Source organism: Geosmithia morbida, assembly GCF_012550715.1.
Source record: "Geosmithia morbida isolate 1262 chromosome Unknown scaffold_1, whole genome shotgun sequence".
Classification (NCBI taxonomy): Eukaryota; Fungi; Ascomycota; class Sordariomycetes; order Hypocreales; family Bionectriaceae; genus Geosmithia; species Geosmithia morbida.
In genome coordinates, this window is record NW_023336188.1 from 1,267,094 (window position 1) to 1,281,674 (window position 14,581).

The following is a 14,581-nucleotide window of genomic DNA, read 5'->3' on the forward strand; positions in this document are numbered from 1 at the left end:
TTGGACATCTGCTTTTCGCCAGAGGCGTGTTATGTGCATCTCAGCCTTGTCAGATTTCAATCCCATGAGATAATCATTTTCTATCGACAAGATACTTATTAGCAGTAGTAATACTAGTAATGGCTGATACATATCAAAAGACGTACGTAGCTATATTGTTACATATATATGCATAGCGGGTGATTCTCTTCTTCAACCTTTCGCCTCGGCTTTGCTTTTTCTCTCCTTCGGGCCCCGGAAGTGCATTTGCAGCTACATCTACATCATACCCATACATTAATAATATGGACGATTAATACTGCATTCATCGCAGACTCAGCGTTGATGCTGGTAAGCAAGACCAATATCGTAGTCTGAATGCTGATCAACCCAGTATGCCATCTTCTTTCTCTTCTGCCCCACGGCCTGTTCCCCCCTTCCTTTCTGCCCCACAAGCATCGTCCTCGTCCTCTCCGTCTAGTTTCTCGACTTGAAAAGTAAGCATGAGAGGAGGAGCATGGGTACACCGTAATACTCGTAGTCGGTACGGAGTATTACAGCTACATACTCATATACAGTAGTTTCTATACAAGCGGTTAGACCGCAGCAGACCCCAATTTCCTGACCAGCTCAGCCGCGCGGCGCGGGGAAAGTCTTGGTATACCGGGTAATAGTAATACTAATAGTAGTTAGATGTACGGGAGTATCGCTACCTCAATCAGCAGAAGACGGTATTATTATCACTATTTCCCATCAGCTTTGTCCCCTCTATATGTACATACATGCAGGGCCTCAAAGAAGCTACTAATATTATGGCTGAAATTTGAAAGGTGCAGGCCTTCCGGAGTGTTTTTTTGGGACGGCGTGTATCAGAAGTTGACAGGGGTCATGAAATGACGGGCGTATTGTCCCAATCATTGCCACTTTAGATCCACTTGGTTCAGTTTCCTTCTTCTTCTCTCTCTCTCTCTTCCTTTGAATGATATTATATTATTCAGTCTTTGACTCATTTTCCCCCCCTTTTGCAATGTATGAGTCTATATTACCATGCTCATCCCGGTGCTCTATGCGGAATAGTACGAAATACTAATAAACTCCGTAATACTTGTAATACTATGGGACCATACAGAGCGGGGGAGAAGAGAACAAGAAGAAGAAAGATGAAAGAAAAGAGAGCCCAATGTTGAGCCCTGTCGTAGATACACCGAAGCGGCTCTCCGCATGCATGTACGTACATGTACACGCGCGTGGTCCACCAGCCTGCCTCGACTAATACATGTGCGACGAGGCAGGTAAGTGGGTAATGACTGAGAAAAGGATGTCAAGAATATATATCATTGGGCAACAGAGAACCACGCGTCTTGTCCCACTCCTCCTTCTCCAACCAGACCAGCTGGCCTGTGTCAAAGGACACACAAAGAATCCTGGAAACGCCACTTCGTTGCTTGCACACCTGTTACCCAAGACAAAGGAACGTGCGGGCACCGACAAGCCGTGCAAGCAAGTACGAAGGTCTGTGAGTTTTGTGAGCTACCGGTAGTATCTGTATAAGTACCTGGTCAATGGCCGCGTGCCTCACATTAGACTATCAACGCTAGCTAACGAGAACGCAGTTCACGATAACCGTGAGGGACGGAAGGGGACGTCATGGACGCGTCAAGGGAAGGGAGAAAAGCCCGTGCACGAGAGGGGAAACAGGACATGCCGACGACCTAACTCTTGATGTCGTATGCTCTGTGCTTTTACTACTCCATTGGCTCCATACCCGTACCGGTACGCTATGAACAAACCCCAATGAAGACTTGTATTGATGTCTGTCCCCCACGCCATGAATAGCACTAAGATACTGATGTGCTCGAACTAATATAATAGTACGAGTACAAGTAGTAATAGCACTCCTGAAGAACGGAACGAGAAGAATGGAACTAGTCTGCCATGTCACGAGGCCTTCCGCCCCGCGTACGCACGTTGCCGTTCGTTTCAACTAGATGACGAGGGTGGTAGTCTCTGAACCAATGGCAAAGATGGCGGAGTACAATATCTGGTCTCTATGTAATCGCTCTATATGTGCGCTGTGTGTGTCTTCCTTCCCTTCATTCCTCCCACCCTCCCTCCTCCAGGAGGAGGGGCAAAAGAAGAAGAAGAGAGGGGTAGTAGGAGGAAAGAAAGCAAGACTGCTGTGCAGTTGCGATTGCGGCGCAGACGGGACTCTGAAGTACGATGGAGAGATTTGAGCGACTCTGCATGATATTTGCGTACGCGTATTATATGCAAGCAAGGACCAACGTGGCGTTAAGAACAACAAAGCCGAGATGGCTTCACGGGAGTTAGAGCTGATGTTTCCATGGACGATGCAATTGTACAGAGATTGTAGATACTCGTAAAGACATGAAAGGCAAAGAGAGGGCTCGAGGAGACAGAGAGGAAGAATTGTTGTTGTTGTTGTTGTTGTTGTTGTTGTTGTTGTTGTTGTTGTTTGGGGGGGGGGGGGGGGGGGGAGGCAGACAGTGATACCGTTATACGAGTAATCTGTACGGATTAGTATTATTATACTAACATGTTTGATATGGAACATGTTTGGTATGGCCCCTATGGGCTATAGGACAGCTGTCAGCTGGTCAGCTATGCAGGATCGAGTCCTGACTCCTAGGGGGGAAGGGAGGAAATGTCAAACAAGCAAGCTCCAGCCCCAAGCTACACGAATGTGTAGGTCATGTGTGTGCCGAGATAACATAAATGTACACAACGAAAATATCATGGAAGGATGGAAGGATACATGCAAACTACGAGTACGAGTAGATACACCATCCGTCCTACTCCGCACCCAAGCAGTGTTCCATCATCCTGTGTAGAAGGCGCTCAAGCCAGCCAAACAATACCCTGCCCCCCTCCTCGTTGCATCTCGGGTTACGCAGAAACCGGCTTGATGCCTCTCTTGGGCAGAGGTCGGCGGCGAAGGGACACATGGACGTTGCTGGTCGTTGGTCTCGAGCATTCTCCTTCTTCTCTCGCTTTCTCTCCGTATGTCTGCATCCACGACTCTTCGCATGCATCTGTATGCACCACTGCAACTTGAATACTCCCGTGTGCACTCGTACTTGTATGCAGCAGACCCCTGACCGGATGGGTGATGGGCCGTGTAGAGGGGGGGAGGGTGAGGGCGAATCACGGTTGAGGGCACTTGCAGTTGCCGCCGTCATCTGTTTAGTCGCTCGTCCATCAGGGCGTACATACATGTGTAACAGGTGGACAAGGTAATATCCTCACTTCGTATGGACAGCTCTGCCGTCATTGACGCTGTCGTGAGCTCGAGATGACCAACGACATTGACGGTCCCCAACACACAGCCATCAATGCAACGACAACGACAAACTTGTGTGTGTGTGTGTGTGTGTGTGGAGGAAGCCCGAAGGAGGTTAAAGCAACTCGGGATGATGCTCCGTCGTAAGCAATATGTAGATGCACCCAATGCAGCCCTCGTCTACGTAGCTTTCAAGAGAAAACGTGCTCATAATCGCTGCTCTGAGTGCTACTTCTTTTGTCAATGTGGGCCCCCCATACTACCAAATATACACATATCCCTGTCTTGAGCCCACGCCAAGGGTCAAGAGTGTTGATAATTTGAGTGGACGATGGGGGACCCCTCTTGAATGCTCGATTGTGAGGAGCATTGCAGCGGGACTAGCTTGGGCTCGAATTGGAAAAGAAATCAAAGAAAAATAAATAAGACAGGACGTAATAGAGTGCGAATTCTTTCTCTTCAATCGAATGCGTCCGGGTATAGTTGCACTCTCACGGTCCGGTGTCCAGGCCAGTGCCTAATACTGGTGGACTGTACAGATTGCATGTAGTTAGCTCCCACCTCCTAACCCCTGAAAATAGATGCATCGCCATTATTCTACACGTTGTCTCTGACTCAACTGCTGCTATTGTGAGGGATAAGGTACGATGATGAGAAGACATTTAGAGAGAAGGATAGGCAAAATAGTAATAACACTAGGAGATAAAAAGGAAGAAGTAAAAAGAAAAAGTATGAAAAAAAAAAAAAGGTCAAACAAAGTCGTCTCCCCCACCCCAGCGTGTGGAACCCATCTAGGCTACCCACCTTGCCAGCAAATCAAACGACGCGGGTGCCTTGTTCGGGTGGTGGGAATCTCGACAATTTGATTAGGGCGATGTAGTCCTTTTTTACTGGTAAATTATCATAAAATACCCGTAGCCGTAGGGGAACAACGAAAGAGAGGAGAGCAGTCTATGAGTATCATGCACTCGTACTCGTACAGACCACACAATGTATTAGACTCGTAGTTGCTGGTGATGATGGTGACATGTCGTCATGATGACTTATGTACCTGTGATAAGTATTGCATCACCATCGAAAGAAACAGAAAACAGAGAAAAAGAGGAAGGAACAAGCCAACCCTTGATACTTACGTACTGGTAGAAAAAAGGGGCAGGTACGCTTTGCGCATACATATGTAGTCTGTAATAATTCTCGCACAACTGGGCGTCCGTTGTCGACGTGTATCGTACTGCAAGCCACCAGACAGTACTCCGTACATGTAATATTAATACAACTTGTACATGTATTAATACAACCTTCTCCGGGCACGATTCCCAAAACCCCCCTACCCGTACTACAATCGGTAATCTCGGTACATACATATTATTATGTACACAAAGCTACGGAGCTATAGCACAGATTGTGTACGAATACGGGTACATATACGGAGTACAGTACTGTGCTATCACTAGCTCCGTACCTCGTAGGCTGGCAGATGGCAGGGGTTCTTGTTCGGCCGGTGTCCACTGTGCCCATTGCTTCTTGCCGGCATTACGGTCCTTGTTGGCCCTCTGCGCCGTTCCTTTTCTTCTCACCCGTAATACCGAATCCATAGTCCCATCCGTCATACAGAGTACGGTACTTGCAGCTGTATTACGACTAGGACTCTTGCTGTGCTCTTCCACTCGTTCAGATACTCGCACCGTCTACTGTACTCGTACCTGTACAGGCCCAAGCTCTTGGCTCTTGGCTCTTGGCTCCTGCTCTCTACGAGTATTACCAACCGCCCGTTGCTCCTGCCCCAGCTTGCACCTGCCCCAGCTTGCACCTGCCCCAGCTTGCACTCACACTCACAGACGCGCCTTCCATCTGTAACACGTTTGGGCTCTTGCTCCTTCCTTGTCCGTTCCCAGTCTGCGGATCGATCAACAGGTCCCTCTCCACGGTGTACTTTTCCATCTTTCCCATCTTTCTCTTTACAATACTATCACTCGTACCACTAGTCGGTACTACATCTACTAATCATACGTGTAGTACGGCCAAGTATTGCTTTCTCACCAGCTCTTCCTCCTCTCATACGAGATTGGGCACCGAGTACAGCAGCAGCAATACTGCTAACCATTGCTGTCTTCACTTATATTACTACCACTATTACCTCCACCTCTGCTTTGCTCTTCCTTAATGCTTCTCACGCTAGTGTTCTCGTCCCCATTATCCTCTGGCTCTCTCTCCATTCTCTGTTCTCTATACGAGCGGGGAGTAGTAATACGACTGCTGCTGCCACCATCACTCCTCGTACCATTTTGACTCTCCTTCGTTTCCTTTACTTTCCGAAAACACCAAGCCCTCCTCTGCCAACTCTCTGCTTCATATTGGCTGGCCCTTTTTTACATATCTCTGCTCATTCATTCTTCATTGTCATATTCCTATTCTACTCCTCATCTTCACCATTACTTCTTTTATTTATTAGTGTTTCAGCGAGCCGCCTCTGTTTCTCACCATCCCTCATCGTTTCTCGACCACCCTCGACCACCCTCGACCCTCCTCGACCCCACCAGGAGCATACATACATCTTCCCCTCTCACACGCGCACGCATCTTGTTCCCTTGATTATTACGACAAGAGAGAAATCGCCCTTCGCAAGCTGCGCCCTCTCAATATCGGTCATGTACTGAGACGTCCGCACTGCTTTGCCCAGTCTGCGAGCCTGCCATCTCACAACTCCCCGACGCCCCAGGCATCGCGCCCGCTTCTACAGTGCCACGCGACCCTGCCTGTCCGATTGTTTTCACACACCCCAAACCACAATGTCCGACGCGCGCGCCGATTCGAGCCTCGGGAGCATTGTCGCTTTCGAGGGGCACCCCGAGACCATCTCCACACACTTGCGCTTGCTTCCGACCTCACCACAGATCCTCATCCTACCCAACATTCGATGCTACCTTCCCACCCCGGACCAAGATGGAAAGATCGAGGTCCATGACTTCATTCGGAGAGCGCACGATGCTGTCAAGGCTCGCAATGAGATAGCCCGCTCCTTCTTGCAGTCGGCCACGGCCGCAAACAAGCGCCTCGTCTTCATGGATGGCGGAACCCCTAGCGCCCAATGCCTGTGCATTAGGCACATTATGAAGTACGAGACTGAGGGCGATGACTCCGAGGCTGAGGCTATGTTTAACTTTCTTGTCAAGGATGGCTTAGCGGGGCTCGAGGCGCAATCAAACAAGTGGTACGGAAAGACACCCTCTCTCACGGACAAAGAAAAGGAGGACCCCTCCGAGCCGGCCAACACCCGTGGGCACACAGAGCCCGCATCGCCCAATACACTCCGGAGGCATAGGTCCAGTGTGCCGCTGCAGCGCAGGCTACCCCCTGTTCAGTCCCACGAGGATCCCATCACGAGGGCCATGCGGGCCGCCGAGGCCTTGGACCGCCAAACAGAGAACCTGCAGCCCTCGAACGACCTCGATCTGACCACCGCCTCCCGCCGACGCAGCGTGAGCCTGCCCATGTGCTATGCAGACAACTTTGGCGATAATGCGCCCTTCTACGTCTTTGGTGGCCGCTCTGCAGCGGACGCCAGGATTTCTACAGATGGTTCACTTCAAGATGAGGAACAGTCTGAGCTTACCTCCTCTCTCAGATTCTCCGTCGCCCAACACGAAAATGAGTCAAGCCTAAACCTGCCTCCCCTCACTGCCTTTGGCGAGCGGAACCGCTCGCCCAGCTGCGTCGGGGAGAGTTATTTTCCCACGTTCCTCCACCATGGCTCCATCGATGCTGATGCCCCGTCCATATCCGAGTCGGTCGACTTGCGCTCGTCTGCCGGTGTCGTCTTTGGCGAGGCGTCTCTGGTAGACATGCGACCCGCCAAGAGCCCGATCACGCGCGTGAAGTCGCTAGACAGGATTTACACATCACTCTCTGCGCTTGACGATCTTGAACTTTCTCCAAAGTCCAATGAGCCAGAGTCGGCATCCGTTAGAATCCAATCCTCTCAGATGGTAGCGGATGGCGAGTTTGGTCCCGCAACAACGCGCCTGGACCTCGATGTCAGCCCCCGCACAGTTGTCGTTCAAGAGCAGGGGAGCGGCATCGTAAATCTGGCTCCCGTGCCGGCCATCTATAAGCGCAAAACAAAATCATTCTACGTGGACCGCGGAACCGACGCTGAAGCTGAGGCCAAGAAGCTGCAGGCGCCCTTCCTGCCGGTTCTGCCGATGACAGAGGACCTGGTCGTCCACCTTAGGGAGGAGGTTCCCGACGCTCTCCTGGATAGGATCTTCAACAGCTTCCGCGAAGGAAATTACCCGGTGCTCTCAAGCTCGTCCTCGCCAGACGGCTCCGAAGCCGAGACGGCCAGCGGCCATCTGCCCAGTACACCCGACTCGAATTCGAGCCGGACTACCACCGGTGATGATGACGTATCCCGCTCGCATTCCAACCAAGCTGAGCTTGCCGTGGCATCGCCAGCAATGGACGCCGACGAATATGATCCGTTTGCCTATATGCAGAAGCAGCCGACGCCGCTCAACCCGGCCGCCCTGGCCATGAAGGTCAGGCGCCCACCCACACCTGACAAAACGCCTGCACCCTCAGTCCTGGAAACAAGTGATGGCAAGTTTCACGAGTTCAAGATTGCCAGCGACCAGACGCCCGTTGCTGCCCAGAACTCGCTTCGATCCACCCTCAAAACTTACTTCCCCCCGGAAGCCCACGGCTACCACCAGTTCAGGTTTGCCCTGCTGCCTGAGCTGGAGGGTCTGTGGAAGCCCATCTTTCGCGAGGCCGAGTCCGGCAGCCCCAGGGCCAACGACAGGCGCATGGACCAGATTGTCGCCATTGGCTCCCAGAAGGGCGTCAGAAGGGAGTTCTCCTCTTCCATCACTGGCTTGCTGGATAAGCTCGGTTCCAAGCCCAGTGGCGTGAGCCGCAGTGGCAGGCTGGATTTTAGGTATGTTTTCTTCACCTCCTTCCTCTTTGTATGAAAAGCTCCTTCTCTTTCTGCATCACATCTCGCGCCATGTCCTGTTCGACATCACACTGACCACGAATAGGTATCTCCTGGCCAATGCCATTCAGGCTTTTACGTCGCAGCCACTGGCGAACCAGGCCTCGGATAACCCCTTCAACAACCCACACCTTCTTGCCACCCTCATCGTCCCCCATATGGAGACGTACTTGGCGCTTCACTCCGAGGTTAGGTACCTCTTGCTGGAATACCCGCCCGAGCACCTCTCCACAGTTCTCGCCTTGCAGAGGCTTGTTGGCGTTGACTTGATGAAGGTAGCCCAGATTGTCGACTCTAAGAACACCGACCTCGGCCCCTTTACTCACATAAGGGATGCGTCTGTCAGCAGCGAGGGCAAGTCATCGGAGCGCCCGTTGGGCAGGCCCGCGGGCGTCTCAGCCAACGGTACCTCACTTGACGCCGACGTGTCCAAGGCCAACTTCCTCCTGACATCAGAAGCCAGCGAGACGGGCATCTCTAACTTCATTGCCACGATCGGCGATATCCTCATGAGCGTGTCACAGTTCTACATGCCCGATGAGGTTGTGCGTGTGACTCCCGCAGCATCGCCCGAGCCTAGCAGCAGGGAATCTGATGGTGCTAACAGGGCCACGAGGGCGCCCGTCCTGTCGAGCCGCTTCTCTCACTACGGAAAGCTCAACGGGACCATCACTGCGGCCGCGATTACCGCCTCGGCAGCCGCCTCCCCTGCAGCGAAACCGTCTAGTCGCGTGGCGTCTCCTGCGATGCCCTCGCGATCCGCGTCGATATCCGAGACGGTGCGGACGCAAAGGACTTCACGCACGGCGCGTAGCACCAAGACAATGTCGAGGCACCTGTTGCGTCCGACGACGGCCGACGGCGCCGAGTCCTTCATGACGTTTGACCCTGCCGATGACAGCGACTATGACATGGAGGAGCGCAGGCTCATGCCCATCTTTATGCAGAAGCCGTCCAGGAAGCCCAAGCCTAATACACGCAAGGCGCTAAAGTTCCTTGGGCTAGCATAATTCACTCTTCACATTCTTTATTGATTCTTTGTTTTCCCCTCTTGCCCGCCAATATCTTTTGTCTTCTACATCTGTTTTATCTATACCATTTGCTTTGTTTCGTTTTCTTTACTCAGTTCCTTCCTGGCGAAGTACCATATCTTTCATGCTATGTCATATTTTTCTCTTTCTTGTTTAGCTTGTTGTTAGGGACCGGGGGGTTTTTTTTTATCAAGTTCCGTTTGGTATGAATGTGGGATGTATAAGAAGAAAAAAATCTCAAAAGGGAGAGAAAAAAGGGCCACGAGGCCTAGGCTGTGGGATCATGTTGGGTACGGTGTTTTTCCATAATGTCGGGTTTTCCTTTTTTTTATATAATTTTCTTCCATTTTTAGATGACTGTCCCGGGACGACTGGGTCGCGGTGTCTGGTGATGTTAATGCGAAAAGTTTACACTCTCCCCTTCCCTACTCTGCGGTGCTTTCTATGTCAAGTTTGTCATGTGCATGTTTGTCAGGTGTTACATGGAAACAGAGGTGGAGTAAAGAAGGCAAAAAAAGATTTCTGGATTAATACTGACGTAAACAAGAATCACCGGGTAGAACTTCCCACTTTTCAACTCGGCAAAGCTACAGAATACCGCGCGCGTACTCGTACTAGGTGATACTGCTCCTTGTCCCTGCCACCGCATCTCGTGATCATTCCGTTACGCTTCCTTGTACTTCAACGGAAAACCAGAAAAAAACGAGAGGAAGAGAGAGAAAAAATAACATATCTAGTCATCCCACCTATTCCGGCACTCCCCCACCCTCACTCTCAGTCAACAGACACATGGTAGAGAGGGAGAGCAAGGGAGGGAGTGAGATACCAGAGAGGGTCAATATCGAGGAAAATTCAAGCGAGTTCAATCAAAGATAAAAAGAGTAAGCAAAGATCCAAGTTGAACATGATTCGTTCTATGCGCGGCCACCAAGAAAGATGAGTTAAGAAAACAACGAAGAGTAATAAAAAACAAGGACATCAAGAGAGGTGAGGAGGGTGGGGAAGGATCAGAACGGGGGGAGGGGAAGACAACCAAAGGGGTTTTCGTAATAGGAAAAAGGGAGGAAGAGAGAAACAGCTCCAAACCCTTCTTAGGCTGGTGTCTTTTTTATTTCCCTCGTGGTTCCCTCCCGTGGTGAAAAGAATAAATCCATCATCCGTCCTCTTTCCTCCTTCCGTCTTGGCCAAACCTCCAAAAATTCAACCTGCTACAACCGTGATAAAAGGGAAGAGTATAAAAACGTTCGTCAAAGGCGAGGGGGTTGGGTTTTAAGAAACATGGGGCAAATATTGAAAAAGAGAATGGTGCGTTTAGCAGCAGCTGTTGTTGTTGTTGTTGCCGACGCCCTGGCCCTGGCCGACCTGAACGCTGGGCTTGGTATTGTTGGCTGTTGTGGTGCCCATGCGCTCCTTAATCTGGCGGGCCATGGTCAGGAAGGCCTGCTCGACGTTGCTGGCGTTCTTGGCAGACGTCTCGAGGAAGGGGATGCCCAGGGAGTCGGCGAATTCCTGTAGTGGTCAAGTCAGCATTGTTGTCGGGGGGGAGGGCAGGTATCCAGTCGTGTGATTGGGGGTGTTCCCATGACCGCCGCCAGTCGAGGTAGACGGTCGAGGATGGGGCGCAGGGAGCATACCTTTGCGACGGTGTACTCAACCACCTTCTTGTCCGTCATATCGCTCTTGTTGCCGACGAGCAGCTTGTTAACACCCTCAGTGGCGTAGCGGTCAATCTCCTGGAGCCATTGCTTGACGTTGTTGAACGAGTCCATGTCGGTGACGTCGTAGACAACGCAGATGCCGTGGGCACCACGGTAGTAGGACGAGGTGATGGTACGGAAGCGCTCCTGGCCGGCAGTATCCCACTGTGTGTTGACGTTAGTAGCGGTTCTTCGGATGGCTAAGGGTGGATTTGTCCAGTGACTTACAATCTGAAGCTTTACGGTCTTTCCATCGAGCTCAATGGTGCGGATTTTCTAGAGGCAAGCAAAGTTAGCATATGCAGAAAAGCAAGGGGAAACACAGTACATAAGGGGAGAGCGTACAAAGTCGACACCGATGGTGGAGATGTAGGACTCGGTGTAGGTGTCGTCGGCGAAACGCAGCAGCAGGCAAGACTTTCCAACACCGGAATCACCGATGAGGAGGAGCTTGAAGAGGTAGTCATATCTGCGGCAGTGTTAGACCCGAGACGAGGAGGGGAGAGGGGAGAGATAGTTCGGGAAGGCATCGAGATGATGACGTTAGTCGCCCGGGGGGGTGGGAGGTATCGAGACTCTGTTGAGGATGACTGTCAGCACAAGTCTGTATCAGGGGGAAGACAGGGAGAAAGGGAGAGAGGCATGTGTGTTTAGGCCATCACGAAAGGAGAAGGGCAGAAAGAGACGGAGATAGAAGTAAAATTGGGGGGGGGGGGTCAGGCGCATACCACTCAGGGTTCATGATGGCGACAGGTTGGCAGAGAGGTTGCTAAAGGAGGTCGGAGACAGAAGATGTTGTTTGTTGTTGAAAGTCCAGGCGGGGAGCAGAGAGAGACGGGATGCGGGGCGGACGATGATGGTGATTGAAAGTCGGCGATGGGGAGAGAGATGAGGCCAAGTCGGGTATGTCGATGGAGAAGGATCAAAGAGGGTCGAGAAGTGGATGGTGGGCCGGGGCGGGTAAGTAGCAGCACTCGTAATAACGACAGCGCACCAGTGGCAGGTCAGTAATACTAGCAGTAGTAGCACCAGGCAGGGAGAGATAGGGAGGGACTCAGAGGGTGGAACGAAGTACGGAGAAGGTCAGGCAGGAAAAGGAATAGGGCGTTATTACGAGTACGAGAAAGTACATGCACGTACCTAGACGCTGATTCAGGCGGTGGAGGCCAATATCACGTGATGCAATTTTGGCTGATACATACAGTAAATACAAATAGCCAGCGCCTAGTCAGCGCCTAGCTTGGCAGCACCCAGCGCCCTGGGATTACAGCCTTGTAGTGGACCGGGAGTCCGCGCTTCAGGCACCTGCAGCGAGTCTCAGTCCGGGTACTTTGGGTACCGTAGTGATGGACGGGTCACTTAGTGGACGTCATTCCTCCTGTGACCGCCGTGACCGCCGTGAACCTATGACCACTAGCCAGTGACCACTGTCCATGACCACTGTAACGTCGATGAAGTATCGTATTCAGTGATTACGGTGCTCCCTCCTTTTTTTCCCTTCTAATGTTTTCTATTTCCTAAAAAGAAAAATCGACACTTGTTCTGCTGGTACTTCTACTGCTACTGCTATTACCGCAATCAGTGCTCAGGTATGAATGCATGGACTATTAGCACTGGCCAGTGGTGAATCGTCACGTACACTTGGTGATATCATCGCATTACTTACTGTAGCAGCACCTATAGACTACTCGTACATAAACAGGGACTAACGGTGCACCGGAGTCAGTGACGTCCATCACTGCGAGTCTCTACTGTCAGTCTCTGGGCACCTCTACAGTCTTACTGTACTCAGCACGTGTAATTTCACGGTCATACAAACACAGGACGTAACACTCTTCAAACACGAGCAAATCATCTATACACACAAGAATGAGAGAAAGGAAGAAGAGGAAGAAAAGCGAAGAGAGAAAAGAAACAAAAAAGGGAAACCATATTCCCCCAGAGTCCCCCCAGACCTGACCTAGGCCGGCCCCACCAACCACCGAATGAGGTACCATTCCAATCCTGGTCCTCCCAATTCTCATCTTCGACTTCGACTTCCTTCTCTAACAGCTCGCAACATTTATTCCTGATCTCCGCTGAACTAGCCATAACGCCACCATGGCAGCGCCCATGCGCAATGCCCTCAGAGGCACCACCGCCAACATCTACTCAGCATCATCACCAGCAACACTCCGTCGCCTGACAGTCGGCACTCCAGCGCGAGCGCAGCAACAGGCCGTCATCGCCGACAATCTTGCTGGTCCTCTCCCTCCTCCTCCTCCTCCTCCATCGCAACAACGACAGGAACAGCAGCATTCGACGTCATCAGACCTCGAGATACCACCATCTAAATTGGAGCCCGTCCCTTCCCTGTCATCGTCGTCAAAGGCCTTCTTCGACTCTACCGGTATCCTGTGGGTTGGTGTCGGTAACGGTGACAATCAACCATCGGATCCCAACAAGGCAAAACTAGGCAAGAGTACGACTCCTCCCCTCACCCGAACCAGACCCACCGAAAGATACAGGAAGAAGCAAGAATCTGACAAGTGCAAAACAAAACAGCGCTTCGAATCCTCCAAGAACGACTCCCCACGCTCCTCCAATCCCCCCTCCCGCAAGACATTCTCTCCCCAACCATATCCCTCCACCTCTTCCCCTCGACGCACCCTCACCTGCCCACCGTCTCGGGCCGGGTGGCCTACAACGCGGCACTGTGGACGTCCCCCATCGCGTGGAACCGCGTGCCCATCATCGGCAACGTGAGGCTCGAGATCCTGGCCGAGCGCATGACCACCGAGCCGCTCACCTTCCTGCCACGCAGACCAGGCGCCATGCCCGAGCAGCTCGTCGTGCGGTGGACCGAGAAGTGCAGGGCCCGTCACTCCCCCAGGATAACCACCACCTCTCACCTTGCCACCGTCGGCGGTCGCCTCGGCGGTGGTGTCGACCCCAACGAGGCCTTCACCGGCCTCTTCATCTTCGATTTCGATCGCGAAGGCCGCATCCTCAGCCACACCATCGAGACGGCGCAGGAGGGCGGTGACTGGGAGAAGGGCATGGGCGCCAAGTTTGTCGGTCTGACCGACTGGCTTCTCGGTGGCATCCGAGATCCCGGTAATACGCCAGCCCCTATATTCGAACGCCTTGGGAGGCGGTGATAGTCACCCCGATCCCCGACCATGGTTTCACACGAGCTACTTCACACGAGCTACGAAAAGAAAAGCGACAGAGGGAGAAGAAAAAAACGCAGGCGTTGTTGATTTCGCAAAAACAATATTCTTGTATCATATGTTCTAGTAGCCATGCTAGACACCTGTATCAATTGTTCATGTATCCTTCTTTTGTTTACTGAATAAGGCTTCTGAGCCAGCAGTTGTAATAAATAAACCCCACTTGTATCAAGTAATCCTCCCTCTGCTCCGATCTTGATGCCTTGATCTTGAACTTGATGCATGACGTCCAGAGCATGTAGTATCATCAGGGTCTGGACGGGGGAAGCTCTATGCACCAGTTGTTACAAGAAAAGAAAAGGCTGCCCGTTTCCCACTGCCCTGGCCATGGAAATTGATAAGAGTAAAAAGAGAAAGGGCATTTCACA

The 14,581-nt window shown here is 51.8% G+C and overlaps 3 protein-coding genes across 3 annotated transcripts; 2 read left to right on the plus strand and 1 right to left on the minus strand.

Moving 5' to 3' along the window:
* Nucleotides 1-6,069: 6,069 nt before the first annotated feature.
* On the plus strand, nucleotides 6,070-9,283 carry GMORB2_1136 (uncharacterized protein; the record flags this gene model as incomplete). Its single annotated transcript, XM_035463118.1, has 2 exons — nucleotides 6,070-8,216; nucleotides 8,320-9,283. 2 exons carry the CDS (start codon nucleotides 6,070-6,072, stop codon nucleotides 9,281-9,283), a joined length of 3,111 nt encoding a protein of 1,036 aa, XP_035324542.1.
* A 1,332-nt stretch (nucleotides 9,284-10,615) lies between these two features.
* GMORB2_1137 (Ras-related protein Rab-1A) lies at nucleotides 10,616-11,469 on the minus strand (the record flags this gene model as incomplete). Its single annotated transcript, XM_035463119.1, has 4 exons — nucleotides 10,616-10,813; nucleotides 10,939-11,166; nucleotides 11,230-11,277; nucleotides 11,347-11,469. Coding segments are annotated over 4 exons (597 nt in total), but the record flags the coding sequence as incomplete, so codon positions are not given.
* A 1,632-nt stretch (nucleotides 11,470-13,101) lies between these two features.
* GMORB2_1138 (uncharacterized protein) lies at nucleotides 13,102-14,141 on the plus strand (the record flags this gene model as incomplete). The annotated part of the gene is made up of 2 exons (XM_035463120.1): nucleotides 13,102-13,462; nucleotides 13,546-14,141. 2 exons carry the CDS (start codon nucleotides 13,102-13,104, stop codon nucleotides 14,139-14,141), a joined length of 957 nt encoding a protein of 318 aa, XP_035324544.1.
* Between the last annotated feature and the right edge of the window lie 440 nt (nucleotides 14,142-14,581).